The following is a 20,202-nucleotide window of genomic DNA, read 5'->3' on the forward strand; positions in this document are numbered from 1 at the left end:
AACAGTTGAGGGAAATCCTTAGTAACACTTCAGCGCATCTGGTTTTCATTCAGAGTCTGTGTGGAGTGGTGGAATATTTCACGCATCAAGCGCTACGCGATTTGGAGCGTTTAGTGTTTTGAGCGTTTCAAGCACGTCCAGCGCTGGAGTTGAAAATCTGAACTTTAACGGCTCAATGTGGAGCGTCAACCAGCACGTAGTGGTGCATTTTCCAATATATTCTCAGAAAAATAAAAAACTATGGAGGATAAACTAATTGTCGCTGCTTGCTCTCGTATAATAATCTACAAGAGTTTCGACTACACAGACAGAATAGAAAGGATCTTGCTTGGAAGAGGATCAGTGGAATGTCGAGTAAGTTATAACTTATTTGAAAATGTTTCCCTGCATTTGAGCTTTCCAAATCCATCCAGAAAAAATGAACGTATTTATTTAGATCAGGAGTCACCAACTCCAGTCCTCCAGGGCTACCATCCTGCAACTTTTAGATTCACCTCTGCTCCAAAATGTCTGAATTCCCTCCCCAGCATTCATTCCTCTCTGCAACAGGCTGGAAACGAGCAGTTTATTTGATCCAGGTGTGTTTGAGCAGAGACGCATCTAAAAGTTACAGGATGGTGGCCCTCGAGGACTGGAGTTGGTGACCCCTGGTCTAGATAAAACATTCAGAAGATGGTGGAAGAGTTTGAAGAACACGTATGACAAGGAGTCTGACTTCAAAGTGCAGACGCATCAAACTTGAATCGTCAGACACGTTTTAGATGCTCAAAATGCGTTCGGTGTGAACGCACCATAACAAAACTGGATCAGAGTGTGATAATATACAATATAGACACAAATTAATTTTAAGATTTAAATGCCAGGAGAGACTGAAAAGACTCCCCAAACCAACATCTGTCTTTCTGAAAGTAGTTTTGTGCTGCAGTCAGTGGAAACCAGCAGCCAGCGGTTTGTTTATATAAAATATTCATGTCCAAGTCGAGGTTTCTGCAGACTGCACAGCAGAAAAGGAAAACAATGTTTCTTTTAAATCCTAAATGCTAAATCAGCCTCTCTCCCACACATACGCACCCAGACAAGCGGAGCATTGTTCTCAGCGGAGCAGCATAAGTGTTGTGCCATTGTTTGCCCAAAGATTCAGGAAAACCAGATGCACATTCAGGATCCTATTGTGAAGCTACAATAAAATCAGCTTTTCCTTGAGACCCACTAATGACAACATAAAACGCTGGAGAAACCATTTGACATATTTTCCTATCAAAATGCTGACTTGGCACATTTCAATTAACAATTAAATGCTAAAACATCTCAGTTATGTTCAAAGACCAGGCCTCACAGGGTCCTGCAAAAGCATTCATTCAAGTTTATCGCATTTTCCGACTTCAAAACCACAAACTTATAACGTTTATTTTGTGGATTTTGTGTTCTGCATTAACACAAAGTAGTGTGAAATGCATTGTGGGAAGGAAGGCTCCTGTTTGGGGTTTGCCACAAGTCATCTAGTGGAAACGGCAAACGTGGAGGACGATAATTTGGGCAAAGACGACCAAAATGTAACATCCAGGACAAAGATTAGGAACTTGGGGAGAAATTCGCTTCCCATCAGGAAGACGACTCTAAACGTAGAGCTAGAGCTCCCAATCAGTGGTTTAGATCAAAACATATTTCGGTGTCAAAGTCTGGACTGAAATCTAGCTGAGAATCTGTGGCAAGGATTCAAAAATGCAATTTACAGATGATCTTCATCCTGTTCGTCTGAGGTTCATCTTTTCTGAACAGATAAACCTACATGCTGTCAGCGACATTTTCCAAGAGACTCAGAATGCAGTAAAGATGTTTCTATAAGAACTTGACTGAGAGCGGTGAATAGAAATGTGTTCCATACTTTTATTTGTAGAGAAAAAAATTAAAAAATAATGCATTTTTAACTTCCAATTCACAGTTATGCACATCTTCTTAATGGTCTAATCATATAAAGTCCCATTGAGACAGGATCATAGTTAGAAACTTTTTGTTTTAAGTGAAAAAAAAAAGAACAATTAAATTAATTCCAATACTTTTCCTGTCTTACTGGATTATGATGAGAAACTAAAAACAGACTTATGATCTATCTAACATGATTATTGCTTTCAAAACAACAAAACCAAAAATCCTACAAGCCCTTCATTTTACAATGTTCCCATTCTGAGCCTACAGCTAAAAAAAACCAAACTTTTACTGCAGGAAAATGAATGCCGAGTCTAATCAAAACAAAAACAAAAGCCTTACTGAAGTGGTCTGGTGATCCCAGCGTTGAGAAGACGCAGGTGAGGAACTGCAGGCGGACCTGCACCTCTGCACTGTGGCTGTACCTGCAACAGCACAAGAAGAAGAGGAGCAATTTGTGTTACCATCAGGAAACTTAATTAAATAAACTTCAACATCTGAGGCTAGCATAACTACAGAGTTTTGCAGCTTTAAGGGGCTGCAGATAAAAATAAAAACATGGTTTCTTTTTAAAAGCTTCATCCTGTTTTGTGTTCATGAGCTGGAAAAAGATCTGGATCCATATTCTCAAAGAATCCCCAGAGACGAAAAGTGACGTCGTCGTCACATTCTTAGAATATTACTTCGGTAAGATAGAAGTTACTCACAGAGCATTTTAGGAATTAAGAAAACCCATAATGTGACAATGCTAGGTGCAAAGAGGAGGACCAAAATAATGATGTAAATAAGGTGCAATTAAACATGTTCATGCTGTGTGGCAATTAATTCAATTTTTTTTAAGTTTCACCATCACGACATTTTCTTAATCCAGATTAGATTCAATGATTGGTGAATTTCTACCAACTAATTACTGGGGGTGTATTTGTTTTTTTTTGTTGTTGCTTTTTTTTGGTGTGTGTGTGTTATTATAGGAAATATAGTAAACAAATTATTTTGTTTTTGGTTGTGTATGTACATGTTTTTCTCTGTCCTACTTGCTTGTCCTTGTTTTTTTTACCCTGTTTGAAATAAATAAATTCAAATTTAAGACTTTTTAAGATCCTTTTATGACCATTTGGAATGGAATTTAAGACCAGTATCGCTACAGATGTGTAGAAAAGAAAACTGCAAATAAATAAAATAAATTACACATTATGGGCGTAAAAACAATAGCTAGCTTTATCCTTGCTTGCTAGCTAGCTAGAAAGGCTTCCATAACTAAGATTCTTGCTTGTTAGCCAGGGTATATTAGCAGCTAGGTGCCAGTAGCTGTAAACTCCTCAAACCACAAAATGCACTGAAGATGTCTGTGCATAACTCAAAGTTTTGTTTAACGGCGTCGCTACAAAAAGCCTTTTTTCAAAGGCTTTTTTTTAAGGATGCACGGACATCATGTTTGTGAATACGGGCCCTGAATATTGTCCAGTTCCAGTCACCAATGCCGGTGAATCTATTTCAACAACAAAATTAAAATAATAAATGGTAAATTAACTTCAAATATGTATGAAATCAAAGCTGATTCTGGGCTGTTCTGGATAAAACCAGTTTTTCTTACCTAAATGTAAAACCCTCTAAAGTTTGAGTAAAAGTTAAGAGGAACTCCTGAAAACAAAGAGCTGTTTTTTGCTGATCAAAGCCGGTCCGGTTTGGGGGAATCACCCCCGGCAGACTCACAGAGCAAACTTGTGTCGGTGTTCTCTGACTTCTTGGATGTAGTGTTGCAGGTTGTCGAAGAACAGCTTCATCATGTGCAGCTCCTTCTCAGCCCACCTAACACAAACAACAACCAGATCAGCCCAGGCTGCAGGCAGGAAGACTGAAGATGTTTACGTCTCTAATCTTCTCAAAAGATGAGTCGATTTGCAAAACAGTAAAGTAGCTGCATATTTTATTTAATCTTTGCTGGACTTTGATGAAAAAAGCAAACAGAAGTTGGTTAAACCAAACAACATGTGCTAAGAAAAAAAAAAGCTTATTATTGTGCTGCTGTGTTGCCATGGCGCCTGAATAAAGGCTCTGCTGCTTACATAGTAATCCAGTGGGTGTCGTAACTGGAGCCAAACTGCTGGAAAGTGCCAAAAAGTTTAGGAAGTAAGCGCAAGGAAACCACGACGGACCTGAGAGGAATGAAGAAGATGGAGTTAAATAACCCACCGGGGACAAGCAGTGAATAAACTTTGGAAGAGTTCAGGGGAATGCGTTTTGTTTTACCCAAGTGCTAAAGACAGAAACAGCTAAATTACTGATGTCTAATTTAAAAGCACAAGTTTCATTATGTTTATTGGGGGGAAAAAAGAAGCATTGCATTACACGTGAGTTTGAGTCGTGCTTACCGATGATGGGCCAAGTTGTCAAGGCAACCCTCGATGAAGCGCATTCGGATCTGTCTGTCGGTGAACCAGCAGACCAGAGAACACAGCAGCTTCTCCGCTTCGTTAATCAGACCCTCAGAGAGATGAATCTGAACAGATGTGAAGAAAATCAGAACAACCCAACAATTCCTCAAAACCAACAAGCTGCAGGCTGTTTCCTCTCAACGACCCAGATGTGGCATTTAAGCAGCATGATCTTGTAATTCTGTTCAGGGGACTAATCCCAGTTTCAATCAGTAAAATCTTATTGGATCAAATATCTCTTGATCTGGATCTTTAAGGTTAAAAACCAGCTAAAGCCCTACCAGAACAAATTCATGGTAACGTTTTTTTTCAATCTCAGAATGTCAATCCTGCTCCGTTTCTGAGAAAAGTGAAAATACGTACCGCGTCTTCGTCTTGCACCAAGTCCCAGAGCAGCGTATTCCCCTTCTTACAGACATTATCGAGGTTGATGTCGGTCATGGCGTGGCTGGAGTACTGGTGTTTATGAACAGATGGACCTGCAGGATCACACAGAGGGAACCGAACCTTTAAATCCGGCGGGTTTGCAGCCGGATAAGCCGTTTCGTTCAGCAGGCCTCCCTCACCTTGCACCAGGTGCTCATGGTAGATGGAGGCCAGGTTGGGGAGGTGCTGCTGCAGGTGGGAGCTGAGCTCAGCGTGGGAGTTAATCTGGACCAGCTCCTCCTCGCAGCCCGACTCCTCGCCGTCAAAGTCGGCCATGTTTTTCTCTGACTTGGCGCTGACCTGGGAGCTGCTGCAGCTGACGTCATCAGCACTCAGCATGTCCTCCACCATGGGACTGGAGGAAGAATCAATCAATCAATCAATCAGTCATGCTTTATTGATCCCAAAGGGAAATTACAAGAAAGAGGGAATCTTAAAATAACTCAGTTATAATGGGAAGCAGCAAAACTTAAGAATTTCCAAAGTAATTTTTCAAACTTTTCCAGCACAAAAACAAAAATGACCAAAAGAAGACAGTTTCAATTCACTATAGACATTTCTGTTATTAATATTAAATGTGATAATATTGTACATACTACAACAGGGGCAAGGAAACCTAAAATATAACATCCCATCACCTGACTGGTCGAGAAGCAAAGCACTAATTTATCTAACACATGAAAATCAATTAAATTTTATTTTTATACCACAATTCAGCAAAGCGGCAGCTCAAAGTGCTTTAAATCATAAATATAAGACAACTTTTATTTAAATTACACAGATCAATAAGTTTTTGAGCCATAAGGAATAATACTCATTTCATTTAAACAATCCAGAAATTAGCATTTATATTGTTCATCATTTATAGTGATGAAGAAATTTGATTTATTATTGTCGTCACTAAAAAACATTCAGTTAATGTTTAAAACCCCTAAAACTGTCTGTACTGTTGGGATTTTATCCACTGCTTGTTCAATGAAAGTATCAATAAATGTCAATAAATAAATAAAATAGCTCAGTGATACAAATCTGACTTTTTTATGTGGCTGGTGTTGCAGAGAAACGTATTACAAATGAGCCTTTTTTCCAAGAGCAGTGTATAAAAAAGTATTAAAATAGTTTTATCACGATATAAAAGTGATAAGTACCAAGTCCATATCGCCCAGCCCTATGAAGAAAGTTTAAAAAAAATATTTAAAATACGCTTTTGACAAGTTTTCTGGCATTTAGCAAAACTTCAGACAGTGGGAAAAGCTGTGTGTCTTTTTATTATGAAAACATGAGGCTTCAACTGAACTCCAACAACACTCCTTGGTTGCCTAGCAACAGCCACTGGAGTAACCGGTGCAGCAGAAGTTTCAGGTTTTACTACTGAGCCTCACAACTGCTGAAAAATAAAAACAAAAACAACGGCGTGGAGTGAAAACCGTTGATGAAGGAGGACGGGTCACACCATCAGTTTGGTAGTATTTCGGATATTTAAAACAAAAAAAGTATCAATACCAGCCCTAAAATAATGTTTTCCAAATTTTGGTTTTTAACCAAACATTAGATTAAACTTTATTACAAAACTGTGCAGATTGAATATCAAGCACTTTCAAAGATTTTATAAATAATTGAAGCTCTTTTAAACTGAGATTGAAGCATTTTCAAGGACTTTAAGCACTCGGCATCATCATCATCAACAACTTTATTAAATACACAAATAAGTCCATATGAGAAAATTATTAATATCAATAATTTAAAAAATACAAATAAACCCTGAAGCTCAGTTTAGAATAAGAAGCAAATTTAGCCCGATGATTAAATTGTCCCAAAAGTTTTGCGATAAATGATAATATTGTTTTTGAGACCATAATATGTTAATGGAATGATAAAGCAAGTTTAGAGTAAACTTTAATTTATTTGGAGTTTTGACTAAGAACCAGAAACTCTTACCCTTCGTGGTGGTGGTGATGATGATGATGGTGGTGGTGGTGGTGGTGGTGCTGCGGGCCGATGAACCGGCGGCAGTTGAACAGCTCGCTGCTCATGGCCTCTCCCAGGAAGTCCCCCGGCCTGGGCAGGCAGGGCGGCTCCTGGGGCCCCTGGCCCATCTGAGACGGGCTGATGTCCTCCGGCTGCTGCTGGGGCTCCATCGCCTCGGCCCGCACCGATGACGACGAAGAGCAAGCATCCAGCAGCCGCAACCGGCCCTCTAAAGAAGTCGACGCCGCCGTTACCATGACAGCGGACGTCTCCGGGCTGAACTGGAGGACTTTGGTTTTGGCTCCTCCCCCTGAACCGATGGGGCCCACGCCGTGAGCCGACCCCTCGCCGAGCGCCTCCCCGGCCTTCCTCTTCCTCGTCTCGGTGTGCCCCTCCTTCTGCTGCCCGTCCTCGGCGTTGGACGCGTTCCCTTCGTCGTCGTCTTCCTCGTCGTCGTCCTCGTCCTCCTCCTCATCCTCCTCCTCGTCCTCCTCCTCCTCCTCCTTCAGGGCCTCGCTGTCGGCCATGTCGTCAGAGTGCAGCTCGCTGCCGGGGCTGCCGGCTGATTGGCTGGCGCGGCTGGAGGCGGCCTCGTTGCTGGAGGCCTCGCTGCGCCCGCTGCTGCTGCCGGGGCCGCTGCTGCCCTCCTCCACGCTGTTGGCCGTCTCGTCGGAGCTTCCCTGCATCGACTCCTGGACAAACGACAGAAACAGCCCGTTGCTATGGAAACGACTCAGAGCTTTTCTGGCTCAGTGAAAGGGTTAAATTTAGGACTGAAACGATTAATCGTGATGAATCGATCATTCAAATAGTCGCTAACTAATTTAGAGATTGTTAACAGGGTGATTAATCAATAATTGTTAAAATTAAAATGAGATCAATAATTTCCATTCGGATTTTCTTCTTTTTACAGACACTTCGTTTTACAGAATCTTCACAATTCATTTTACTTATGATTTCTGTTGTGTGTGTTTTTATTTCTGTTTTATTTATTGTTTATTGCTGTTATTTAAAATATAAACAACAATAATAGTTTGTGAGAACACAAACTATTCTCTAAACATGCATTATTATTCCACTATCAATATATTACAATTTCAAAAAATCTTTTATTATTTATTGCAATAATTTTGGGACAATTTATCGTCAAGCAAAATATTTTATGGTGAGGTCTAACTGGAGCATACAGACTCAAAAATACTAATTAAACCAAAATTGTACACAAAATATAAACATTTTTGCATTTTTTAGCTTCATCTGGTTCAAATAATCTCCTATTAAGCAAATCAAAACAAACAAAAAAAAAAGATTAACCATTCACTGTATTGATATTCAATCAAACATGTTGATGTTAGAAGTATTTGTTACAATTTGCTGCAAATTATCAAGCATAAATAAAGGAAGCTGTTATTGCATTTTAGGCAATAGAATGATTATTTTCTCAATCAAAAGTGGAATTTAATTCTTTGCTTATTTGAATCTTTTAATGTATTCCTATTATTAAGTTGGTTGAATGAAAAATCTGCAGAATGTGCTAATTTTCTATCTGATTAATCGCCAGAATAACCAATTACTAAAATAATTGTTAATGCCGCATGTTTGGAAGCCGACCTCGGTATCTGAGAGCCGCTGCTGGCTCCTCTTGTTGCTGGGCACCATCATCTGATCGTCCATCTCCATGTCGCTGCCGCCGCTGTGCTGCGTGTCGCTGTTATCGCTGCTGTCCGGACTGGCAGCCGGAGAGCCTGGAAACACAGAAAACAACTTAAATAATAAAAAACTCTTTAAAAACAAACTGGGTTTGATCAAACTTGTGAAGGTCAGCTATGACCATCCTCGCTTTTTACAGCATGTTAAGATTATTGTGTTCATATGCGTGATTTTATACTCCTATCAGATTCAAATCATATTCTCAAAATGGTCTGTATTGTCAGAATTGTTTGTTCAAAAATAATATTAAATTGAAAATATAATTAGAAGCAGTTACTTTGTGTACTTTAGTGATACCTCACACTTTTTACTGAGAATATTGTCCTAAAAAATGTTTTTTTTCCAGTTTTTTGTTTTTAGGTTTATGATTCATGTGCCATGCAGTCACAGCTACACAATTACCTAAAAAAGCAGCAATAAATAGTGATCACAGCTTTTATTGTCATCACATTACTTCAAAGTATGACAACTAAACTTTTTTTCATGATTTCATAATTGTACTTAGTTTTCATCCTGATTTACTACATCTGGCTCCTTGTGGCACAGAATAATGATGAATGTCTGACGTCACTGAGGTAAAGGTTGGATGAAATACAGCTATAAAAATGATCGATTTAGTTCCACATCAGGAAGTGGCTCAGATCAGACGTTTTGGGGGGTGAGAAGATCAAACTGCCATGAAAAATGTGGGTGCAGGTCACATTTCCCTCCTGTGTGAACTCAGTCTAACGAACAACAGCTGGATCTGTACAGACATTAAATTACACAACAATTATTTTATTCATCCTGCATTTTTTATGTACTGATTGTGGTAAACTTTTGTTTTCTGTGCTTTGTTCTGTTTAAATATGTAACCAATATGTTTTTTTAAAAGATAAAAAAAATCATAATTATTCTCATTTTTTGATGGAAGAAGCCTGATAACTTGTTTTTATTGCACTGTGATGTACTGCATTAGCTACAGATGAAAACCAGCCTAACTGTGGCATACTTTGTAGTGTGCATTGCCCCTTTTGACATAAATAAACAACAATAATTAAGCCAGTTCTGACAACAAGAGGCTACGCTGGATTTAAGTTTGAGCTACAATTCAGAAAAACACGCACCTCTTTACTTTCACCTCACAATTAAGCCCAACTTTGTGTTGGTCCACCACATAAAATCTCATTAAGATGCATTGAAATTTGTGGCAAAATGTAAAAGGTTAAATAGAGGAGAATATTTTTCCAATGAATCATCGCTGGTTGAAGACAAGGATCCAGACTGACCTTTCTTGTTCCCCATGGGGAGGTTGGTGTTCAGCAGCGAAGCAAAAGAGCTCTGTTTGGAGAGCTGGGCCTTGGCTGCAAGAGCGTTGTTCCACAGAGCCTTTATCAGCATGGAGGCCAGGTACAACGTCTGGGTGGGGGGACAGGAGCGCATCAGGATTTTACAGTTTTGAAGCAGTTTGATGCAGCTTACAGAGAGCATCTGTGCCTGTAGAGTACCTGCTCAGTGTGGGCGCTGGGATGCAGGCCCGACACCAGGTTCAGGACGTGACGGAGAGGCACTGGGTCCAGGTTCTTTATTAACGACGGGAAAAGGTCATGGATGTAGCGGCTGCAGTGTTTCAACTGAAAGCACAAAAAAGAAAGCTGTGAAATATGATTGAGTGTGAATGATTAATCATGACGATTGATTGCTGAAATAATAATCAGCTAAATTGGGAATCAATTCATCGTTAACAGGAGTATACAGGCTCTAAAATATGGTAGCTGAAAAAGAAAAAAAAACACTCAAAGAAGTAACTAGGTCAAAACTGTAGATTAAAAATCGAAAGATTTTGCATTTTATATGGAAAAACCTTCTTTGTTCTTTACAGAAATCCTCCAGTGTCGCAGTTTTAGTTTTACCTGGTTCAAATTCTGTTTAATGTCCTATTAAGCATCTTTTAATCTCCAGTTATTAATAAGAAACATTGATCAACAGATTAGCCCTACACTGCATTGATGCTAGTGAAGCAGAAACGTCTTTAGTTGCAGATGCATTCTTTGCCATGTTGTTGCATTTTAGGCAATACAAATTTTATTTTCCTTTTTAGAAAAAGTTATTGAATTATTTGTTTATTTGCATTTTTAAGATATTTTTAATGCTTTATATAAAAAAAAGCTTAAGTGGATACATGAAAAATCTGCAGAATGCGCCACGTACTCATTAGCTTCAGTCGAAGTGAAAATAAATTACATTTAAATAATCCACAGCCACACAGCACTACTGCTGCGTTACTAAAAGCTGCAGGTTAGCGGTCATGTGAGAATCTGTTTCTTCCTACCTGAGCTGCAGCCCAGATACAGTCTATATGCTGCGTGCTGAGCCGGCCCTCCGCAGCCAAGAAGTTCAGGATCACTTGGCACTGCTTAATGATCTGGAAAACAAATGGAGACATGTGCAGCACTGGGGAAAATGCAACCAGAGGAGAGCAGAAAACCCACCAAGGATAGAAACAGAATTAGCATACAACCGTTTCCATATGGGAGGAGCTGAATTTATATGACTGACCTCAATGTGCAAATTGGGTCCGAATATGTGCTCCACCACGTTGTTGTGGATTAGCCAGTCTGCTAGCTCCTTTGCTATGGACCTGAAAAGATGAAGAACGACTTTCTGAACAAAATAAAACCACCCAGAGAAAAACAATGTTGATGAGGAGGAATGGATTCTTCCTGTGATCAGGTAGTTTAGGTGTTATGGCCGACTTACGTTTCTGTGTCAGACACCAGCGACTCGTTGTTGCACACGTCGTTAAATGTGTGGAGCTGGTTCTGAGGAGAATCACAGACATGATGATGATCATCAAATAAAGCTTTATGCTGACAGAATCGCTTTGTACCAAGCTATATGCTGCATTACATCACATTACATATCAATGAAAATTACTTTTAAAAATAAGAGAATGTTACTCCATTATAATACACGTGTACCATTGAGTCCAACAAAAAAACTGTTTGAAATATTTGCTTCTAAAATGCCTTTAATTTGTGTATTTAAACATTTTTTTTTTCCGTCTTTCCTTTGAATTGTGTTGATTGAACCCTAAAAAATAAATAAGCTTGTTTTGTATTATATATTTAAGAACTATTTAAACTTTCCCCATCATTGTTGGTTCTTAACATAAATAGATTATTTCACTTATAAGAAGATGTATTTTCCCATAAGTGAAATAATCTGCCAGTGGAAATGGTGCTTTTTCTAATCAATATTAAGAAATAACTGACTTAAAAAAGCCCACAGATGATATTGCAGTGGAAAAAGTCATGATTTTTTCAATCAGATATTCGGTTTTCTTCTATTTGTCAGTCATGGCGGATGACGCCAGTAGACTTTACTTTACTGGCTCCAATATTAATTACCATAAAGTACAAAGCAAATCAATTACTCCGTGTCTCCTTTTGTGTTTTTACTTCGGTCTTTTGAAGGGATCGTGTCTTTGTCAGGCTTGTGGGCTTCCTGACTCGGACGCTGCATGTGACTGTGTGTCGGGTCTCTCTGTCGTTAGCCGCGTGACTCACCGTGATTTGGCTGAGTCCGGCTAACCGCATGGTGAGAGTGGGAGACATGAAGTACTTGAAGGCGAGGTCCAGGCTCTCCTTGTCGAAGCACAGCGCGCTGTCCAGCGGCTCCTTCACCGTGCTCCACATCAGGTCGGCCATGTTGCGGGCGGCGCTTTGGCGCAGCTCCTGGTCGGATAGCTTACACAGGTACCTGCCGGCGGCAAAAAGCGTTCAGTCCTGCTCGTCAACGTAGATAATCCAAAATGCACAAAGGAGAAAGTTTATGTACAGACAACAAAGACACGATGGTTTGTTGTACGGGCTGCCCTCAAGGTCATAAGGTCAGCAGTGGCTTCTAGGCTTAGTTACACCACAGAATAAACTGTCAGTTAATAAACTGACATTCAAACAAACCAAAGTTTTAATAATAATACATTTCATTTGAAGGCGCCTTTCAAAGCACTCAAGGTCACCGAACAGGAAACAATAAAACAAAAACGACAAAACAATAAAAGTCATATATTCATATACCAAACAAAATTAAAAAGAAATTACATGAAGCAGAAAGTTACAGTTTCAAAACCGCTTAAATTTCATGTGTTCACCATTTATATGGTTTAAAGTCCGTTTTAAGGTGTCGGTCAGACACAGTGACCAAGAACCACGGCTGAAACGATTCATCGATTAGTGGTGATGAACTGATTATTGAAATAATCAATTAAATCAGTAATTGATTGATTATTAACTGGAGTATACAGATAAAAAAAAAAAATCAGTTTGCTGAAAGAACAACACTAAGAGAACCAATGGACCAAAACTGGACAAAAAATATGAACATTTTGAATTTACAATAAAAAAATAAAAAAAACATTCGTCTGTAAATATGTTCTACCCAAAACTCTTCAAGTGGCATTTTTTGCTTCAGCCGGATCAAATTACTGTAAAAAATCCATCTATTAATCAGCTAATCCAGAAACACTGGATTGATGTCAAAACCACCAGAAAGCCGTGAGCTTTTCACATGTTGAAGTATTTTTTAGCTGCAGATTCATCCTTTGCTACAAATAATTAAACGTTTACTAAAAAAAACGCAATAAGATTTTTAATTTTCTTATGTAAAAAATAATTTAACTATTTGTTTATTTGGATCCCTTAGTGCTTTTCTAATATTGTATAAAAATAATAAATAATTGTTAGCTGCAGCCCTGAACAGAGTTTACTCTGTTCTGGACTGCCCCGTCCCCACCTGTTGCTGCACAGTCCCAATCAGCTGGCTGAAAAGCTGCTACACTTCTTCCTCTCTGACAAGCAAAAAATTTAGCCGTTTAGAAATATCTACGGTCATGAAAAGCAAAATCACACATGGCATAAAAACGCACCATCTGTCACTCCTTTGAAGATAACTCTTTTAATAAAAAGTTCTCTTTAAAAAATACTCTTTAATAAAAGAGTTATCTTTAATAACTCTTAATTAGCTTGTAAAAATAAATGAACTTGTTAGACTTGTGTTGCTCTATAAAGACAACATTATAGACACAAAAACCAAATAAATAGTCTGACAAGAATGTAAATGTAATAGTTATTTTGTGTTTTAGCGACACTCTGTACCTACAGAGCATGACGACAGTTTGGGGAGAGGAAATACTCGACAACCCCGTGGTCACTCTGACACTTTCTTTCCCTTTATTAAAAGAAATTGAAGAACGTAAAAAGAGTAGAAAAAATTGTACCTCTTTGAAACTGGCCCATGCTTCGATGAATCTCACATTAACAAATGTAGCGTCTCTAAATGCTCATTTCATTTATTCATCTAGTTTTTGCCGCTCCCTCTCAGTCGCAGGGTAATCACATGTTGGACGGACATTTTGTTTCCGTTTCACTAAAAGTGCCTCCTCTTCCTCAAGTAAAACATTTTCGTCTTATTATTTTCCCTGTGACATGCAGGAGAGGCAGGTATGTATGCGTCACATGACCAGGCCTGCCAGAAAAAACTGGAAGCCCAGCAACTGTTGCCGTGGTGACAGAAACTCTTCCTAGCAACAAACTTATGGCTCTCTGGTATTTGAGAGAGAAAGACGGCGCAGATGGAACGACGGTTGTTAAAGCTCAGTGCTCATTTTGTAAAACAGCTCAAGTCTGTTGCAGAGAGCAAACCGGTTGATATTTAAAATCATGTGAAAGTGCAGCAAGCAGGATTCCTAAATCAGGTTTGGTGGAGTCGCTAATCGGATCGGCCGAAAGCGCACAGACTCTGGCCAGAGCAGCTGTTTTAATGCAGCATTCGATAAAAGGTCAGCTCCTTAATTATCGGAGAAGGCAAGAACCAGCAGAAAACGGGGTAATTCAACAGTGTTTAAAATGACTTGCAACAATTATTACCTTTTAAAAAACGTGCTAACTCACGTAGCACCAAATAAGAAAGAAAGGAAATGCTTATTTACACTGAAAGTAATCATTGCCCTTTGTGGGAAAAGCTGCATAAATAGTCATATCTTCTGTTCTGATTTACAGGAGTCAGCGGTTTGAGTGTCTCAGGTTTTTGGAAAGGGCATGAAATCTAAATGTTGCCTTTGCAGCTCAGTTCTGGTCCTGAAAGCATCGAAAGGTCTCCAATAACCTGAGGGTCTGCATGGCTGTCCAGCTAATGTATTTAGACTTACAACCATTCAGTGCTCAACACAGCAATACGGAAATCTGTCCTTTTGCAATCAGTGAGACAATACAGTGAATTTTTTCTCTCCATTTTTTTAGCCTCACCGAGTTTCAGTTGAATGTATTAAGTTTACATTTCAGGCCCAAAAATAATCCTGCATTATTCACTCACTGATTTTCTGAACATACCAAGTAGGTAAATGTGGTGAGACAGAGATATAAAGTTGCACATCATCAGCATAAGTAAACCTTAACGCCAGATGTGATCTTAGGTCAATCATTTATGTAGCTGCCAAATAACAAAAAGTTGTAACAGTTCGTCAAGTAAGATTTCAGCCACAGTTACAGTGGCCAAGAGATGGAAACGCGCAGCAAACAGTGAAAGACACAAATTAAAAAAAATAAAAATAAAAAATGTAGCAATTACACAAGATGAAAAAGTAAATGGAAGCAAAATGGAGAATGCTGCAAATAGCAAAAACAACAGCAAGTGTGAAACGCTGCAAACTTGGTGAACAGAAATGCTCCAGACCACTAGGGGGAGTGTGGAGTTGGTAATATACCTCACGTAACTGTGTTGCTGTTTTATAATTTTGTAAAAACATGAGGAGTAGCGTGCCTTTTCTTTCTTCCTCCAATTTACTTCTAGACATCCCATTAAATTATAATATCCCATCTTTACTGTGAGGCTTTCTCCATATGATTTGATCGTCGACTCCCCCTAGTGGACTGGAGTTTGTAGCGTTTCATAATTGCTGTTTTTACCGTGTGCAGCATTTTCCCTTTTTCTTCTGTTTCCTGTTATTGCAGCATCTTAGTTTGCTTTTGTTTTGTAGATTGTATTTTTTCTTTTTGCATCCATGTTCTGTGATTTCAGCTTTTTGTTGTTGGTTTTTTTTTTTGCATCATTTTTCTCTTGCATTTATTTGCTGCGCTTTGGACGTTGCATCATTCATTTGCTTGCTGCACGTTTAGCAGTTTGCAGCAAATTTGCACCCGTCGGCCACCGTACACAGCAGCAGACAATCCTACGCCAACAATCAAGTGTAAGAAGCTAAAAACTCTTAGGTACCTCCACAGATAAACTTTACTAAAATTAACAAAAAGACTTGGATCATTTTAAATAATTTGATTACATCTCAGTCTGTAGGGAAAACAGGTTTTATGTTAAACCAACAAGAAGGAACTACAGCTTGTTAAAAAAAATGCAAAAACTGTCCAGTGTGGTTTTATTTTCTAATGAAAGTGAATCAGCATGTTTGTAACTTACCGTATTACATAGGTGCGGAAGGGTATGATGTGCTGCATAACTGCAGGAATGTGCAACCATATTCGTATCTGTGGGAGGGTTAAAAAAAGAATCATACTAATTATTCATAATGTCGCACACAGAATTAGTAATAGTATGAGAAAATGGAAGTTTGCTGGAGACAATATGGAATTAAAGAAAAAAATGCTGCTTTTTCCAACTTAGAGTATTTTCCTCAGTATATGAGTAAGAGTGCAACTAACAGAACATCTGACTCACATTTGAGACAATTGTGATAAAGGCATGAGCGATGGGGAAGGGGAGGCTCTCTGGTGTGCCCAGCTCAAAGCATTCCTTCATCAGGGAGAGGCCGTGTTTCCCACAAAACAGACAGACGTAGCGAAGGAGGTGAAGCGGCACCTCCACGTCCTGCATTAAGAATCAAAATAAAGTCATAATATGTTCATTTTGCATCCTAACATAAACAAAAATGACCAACAAATCAAATAGGCCTTACAAATACACATTTTGTTTACCTTAAGCTTTGGCTCAAACTTAGTTCTGAAAACAATTCCTTCATCCATAAAGAAAACATTTTTAAAAATCCAGAAATTAACCAAAGGTGAAAATAGTTATTCCAGGATTTCTGAAGCAAAGTTTTGTTAAAAAGTTGTAAGCAGGTAATATCTAACCTGGAGTGGAAAACTCTCCTTGAAATCCTCATTTTGTTTTAATATAAGCTCGACTTGTAACATGATGCTAAATGCTAACCCAAGTGTTGAGAAGAAAGTTTATTTTGACAGTTTTAAACCAACGTCAAAAACATAATAAAAGTTTGGCTAATGCTTTTTCATGAACCTTTAAAATGTTCTCATGTTTGTTTCAGATCATCATTTCCGGATAAGCTGAGGAATATTTACACAGGAAATGGAGGTGGGAGGACGTGTACAATCAATAATCGTTTTGAAACACAAAGTTTTGTTCACAGAACTGCTTTCATGCCCCGCTAAATGAACAGAACCGCAACTAAACGAGGAAATACACACGAGATAATTTAGTGCAGGAACGGGAGGAAAAAACTCCCGTTTCTGGTGAACTGATTCTGACCTGCAACATATTGACCAGATGGAAACAAAGCAGCAAGGAAGCATTGTTACCACAGAGATTACGTTACACCTACTGCACTGTTTTCACTGACAAAACAATGGAAGGTAAGAAACTTCAGCAACAGTTAACCAAACAAAGCAAAAAGACTCGACGGCCCAAACACAACAGAAACGAGAACGAAAACTATGATGTCAGTCAGTTCTGACTATTTAAATAAAACCTTTTAGGGACATTCATGTTTGACATAGATAATATTGTAGTGTGAACAATTAATTGTATAATCTTGAATTCAAATTTTAAGCAATGAATTTATCCACAAAACTGAAAAAACATCTTTAAATCATCTGAAAAACACAAATATCTGTCACATATCTCAAAACAGGAAACACGAAGGCTCTTTTTCATAAAAAGTAGAAATCATAGCTTACAGGATGAATTTAAATCTTGCTGATTCATGGAACAAAACAGAGATAATAAACTGGAAGCCGAAACTTTACACAATGTCCAAATATGGACATTCAGTACTTTGAGTTTCAGGTTTCTCTGGCCAAACGTCAGAAAACTAACAGTCTGTGCCTCGTAGTATGACGTCTAAATCAAACGCAGAATGAAAAAGATGCATGACACAAGAGACTGCTGGAAAATACAAAATACAACTCATGTGCAGATTTGAAGTAAACCTGATTTCACTTAAAAAAACTGAATGGGATGCAAACAAAACTGGTGACATTTGTTACAAATATTTACAGTAATTACAGTAACTACTTACGCGAAACTACTAAATTATGAGCATTTTGGACCAAATGTAAAATCTATAGAAGCAGCTGCGTTTTTACCAGCTGTGTGGTCCTGAAATGCCAGCTGGTGTTTAGAAATTCTGGCTAAAACACCAAAAAAAAAAAAAAAAATCTCCCATTTGCAGCTCAGTTTATGAACCGCACCCATAAAACTCGTCCCAACAGTGAATAACATGAAAAAAAAATATATATATATATACAAATCACAGACTAAACAAAACACCAACTGCCCTTATTTCAAAGGCAGTTGAAATATGTTTCAACTGTCAAATATGTCAATTATGTTTTAATGAGGTTAAAGTTATTTGTGAGGAACTAACTAAGAGGTGTAATTGTATAATTTGAGGAAGAAAAAGTAACAAAGGTTCTTACATTCATGTCGCAGAAGGAGCCCAGGATGTTGCTTTCATGAGCAGATATGTCCTGGAAATAATAATAAAAAAGAAAAAACAAGAATGGCACCAGCAGGTTAATAAAACATGAATGGCAAATACCAAAAGTAATCTAAAAATCGCTTTTACATGGCCTGGGTGATACTGCCAAAAAATGATAGTACAATAAACATTTTACAATAGTTTCTACAATAGTCAATAGCGATATTACAGAAGAGTTTTTTTTATTTATTTGGTCAAACAAATGTGTAACTACAAAACAAAGATTTTTTAAATTTCCTTTATAAGCAGTCACCAGAAGAAAAGAAAAAAATTTAAATATAAATACATACAAATCACACAATACGCAGAGAGCGTCAAAGAAAATACCGTATTTTTCGGAGTATAAGCTGCTACTTTTTTCCCTTTGAACATGGCGAGTTGTTCAAGATATTTTTTTATTTAAAAACTCAAACAATATGCGCAAAACTAAGAATCTCTTCCTTTTAAATCATTTCAAAAGGATTTAAATTTGTATTTTAATTTTCCTTTTAAAAAATGCTCAACACCAAAATATATGAAACATAAAAAACCTGCACAAAGTAAAAGCCTGTGCTCACTTCCTAACGATCAGGAAATTTGTTTAATTTGAAGCAACGACTGTGTCAGTGTTTGGTGTTTAGCTTTTCATGTTGAGTTTTTTTAAGGAAAACATGGTAAAATGAAGTTACATTACAAAATAAAATGCATTACATTATTAAAAGCAAAATGCTCACTAACTCCTTCATTGCTTTCTTCCCACACTTTGAAGCTCAGTAGGACGTTTGGGTTAGTTACATGTAGGACTTGTTCTCACCTCTATGGTGGGGTGTGTGTTGTGTTTGTAGGCCGTGTAGAGAGGAAACTGGATCTGAAAAATCTTGGCCGCACACAGCAGCAGTTTTTCTTTCTCCTCTGTGGTCCAAGAGCTGAAGGGGTCCAGGTTGTCGCCTCCGCCTCCAGCAGAGTTCTCCCCATTCCCAGACTCGCTGCCACCGTCCAGAGGTCCCAGCGGGTTCGCTTGGCCTCCATCTGGCCGGATTGTGTCCTGCTCGTGGCTCTGAGTCTTCTTCTGGTTTGGGTCGGGTGTGTTGGCGTCCTCTTCAGCAGAGTCCCTTTCCACATTGACGGGTTCGTCCTCGCCGGGGGAGGCCGGCTGGGGGAGCGAGCCGGGTGCAGACTCGCCGGCGGCCCAGTCGGGCCTGCCCTCTTCGGTCCCAGACCCTTTTTGCGTGAGGTTCTGGGCGCTGCAAAGCTGGTTTCTCAGGCTGTTGATCTGAGTGATGACCAGGTTTATGAGGGCGTACACCAGCTGATTAAAAACCTCCAAGTGCTTGTACTCTTTGAAGCAGCACAGACATTGCCTGGAAACAACACAGAAGAAGAAGAAGAAGACAAAAGATTACGGTTTTCATTTTGACTGGTACCGGGATGGCCAGGAAGTAATCCATTTTGTCTCCACTCTTTTAGAACACTAACATTTAGCTGTTTAATATAAAAATGTGTTGGCAAATGAAGTCAGAGAAAGTAGGAACAACATACAAGGAAACAGTCTTCCAGCTCTGGAGACACTGGTACAGTCGTTTGTTATTAAACTATTTTTGCATGATTGTGGATATGAATATCCGGTTGGTTCTTATTTTGTTTTTTGTGGTTGGACCTCGAGTCTGAAATAAAGATTTTATCTCTCCATCTATCAAAGATGCCCGACTGCAGCTACAGTTAGTGATGCTAACATCAATCTCAGTGTAAATACACAAACTGCACAGATTTTTTTAGCAGGCATATTTCTAGGAAACACTGCATGTCTTTAAGGAGGTCACTCAAATGAACACAACAGGAAGTGCTTTTATTTTGATAAGCAGAATGTGTCTGTTCCACGGGATTTGCTCCTAGGAAACATTTATGTTATATAGAGAAAACATCCTGAAAAAATACATTCTTTTCGCTTTTTTGTTCCTTTTTTCATGTTGGCCTCCCCGCAGAATCGAT

The 20,202-nt window shown here is 38.7% G+C and overlaps 1 protein-coding gene across 3 annotated transcripts in view; it reads right to left on the reverse strand.

Moving 5' to 3' along the window:
* usp34 (ubiquitin specific peptidase 34) overlaps positions 1-20,202 on the reverse strand; it is a 65,514-nt gene that overhangs the window by 33,339 nt on the left and 11,973 nt on the right. For all 3 annotated transcript variants that reach the window (XM_088005731.1, XM_088005730.1, XM_088005725.1), the window contains 18 exons: positions 19,028-19,574; positions 18,173-18,223; positions 16,176-16,325; positions 15,918-15,985; positions 12,014-12,206; positions 11,205-11,266; positions 11,004-11,085; positions 10,777-10,869; positions 9,953-10,078; positions 9,734-9,863; positions 8,367-8,500; positions 6,726-7,447; positions 4,928-5,142; positions 4,725-4,840; positions 4,299-4,426; positions 3,993-4,082; positions 3,640-3,735; positions 2,269-2,351 (listed from right to left, as the gene is read on the reverse strand). In XM_088005731.1, the coding sequence (XP_087861857.1) occupies positions 2,269-2,351; positions 3,640-3,735; positions 3,993-4,082; positions 4,299-4,426; positions 4,725-4,840; positions 4,928-5,142; positions 6,726-7,447; positions 8,367-8,500; positions 9,734-9,863; positions 9,953-10,078; positions 10,777-10,869; positions 11,004-11,085; positions 11,205-11,266; positions 12,014-12,206; positions 15,918-15,985; positions 16,176-16,325; positions 18,173-18,223; positions 19,028-19,574 (3,086 nt within the window). The remainder of the gene's footprint in view (positions 1-2,268; positions 2,352-3,639; positions 3,736-3,992; positions 4,083-4,298; positions 4,427-4,724; positions 4,841-4,927; positions 5,143-6,725; positions 7,448-8,366; positions 8,501-9,733; positions 9,864-9,952; positions 10,079-10,776; positions 10,870-11,003; positions 11,086-11,204; positions 11,267-12,013; positions 12,207-15,917; positions 15,986-16,175; positions 16,326-18,172; positions 18,224-19,027; positions 19,575-20,202) is intronic.

Source organism: Poecilia mexicana, unplaced genomic scaffold (genome assembly GCF_051168715.1).
Source record: "Poecilia mexicana isolate PSO_F unplaced genomic scaffold, ASM5116871v1 scaffold_1, whole genome shotgun sequence".
Lineage (NCBI taxonomy): Eukaryota > Metazoa > Chordata > Actinopteri > Cyprinodontiformes > Poeciliidae > Poecilia > Poecilia mexicana.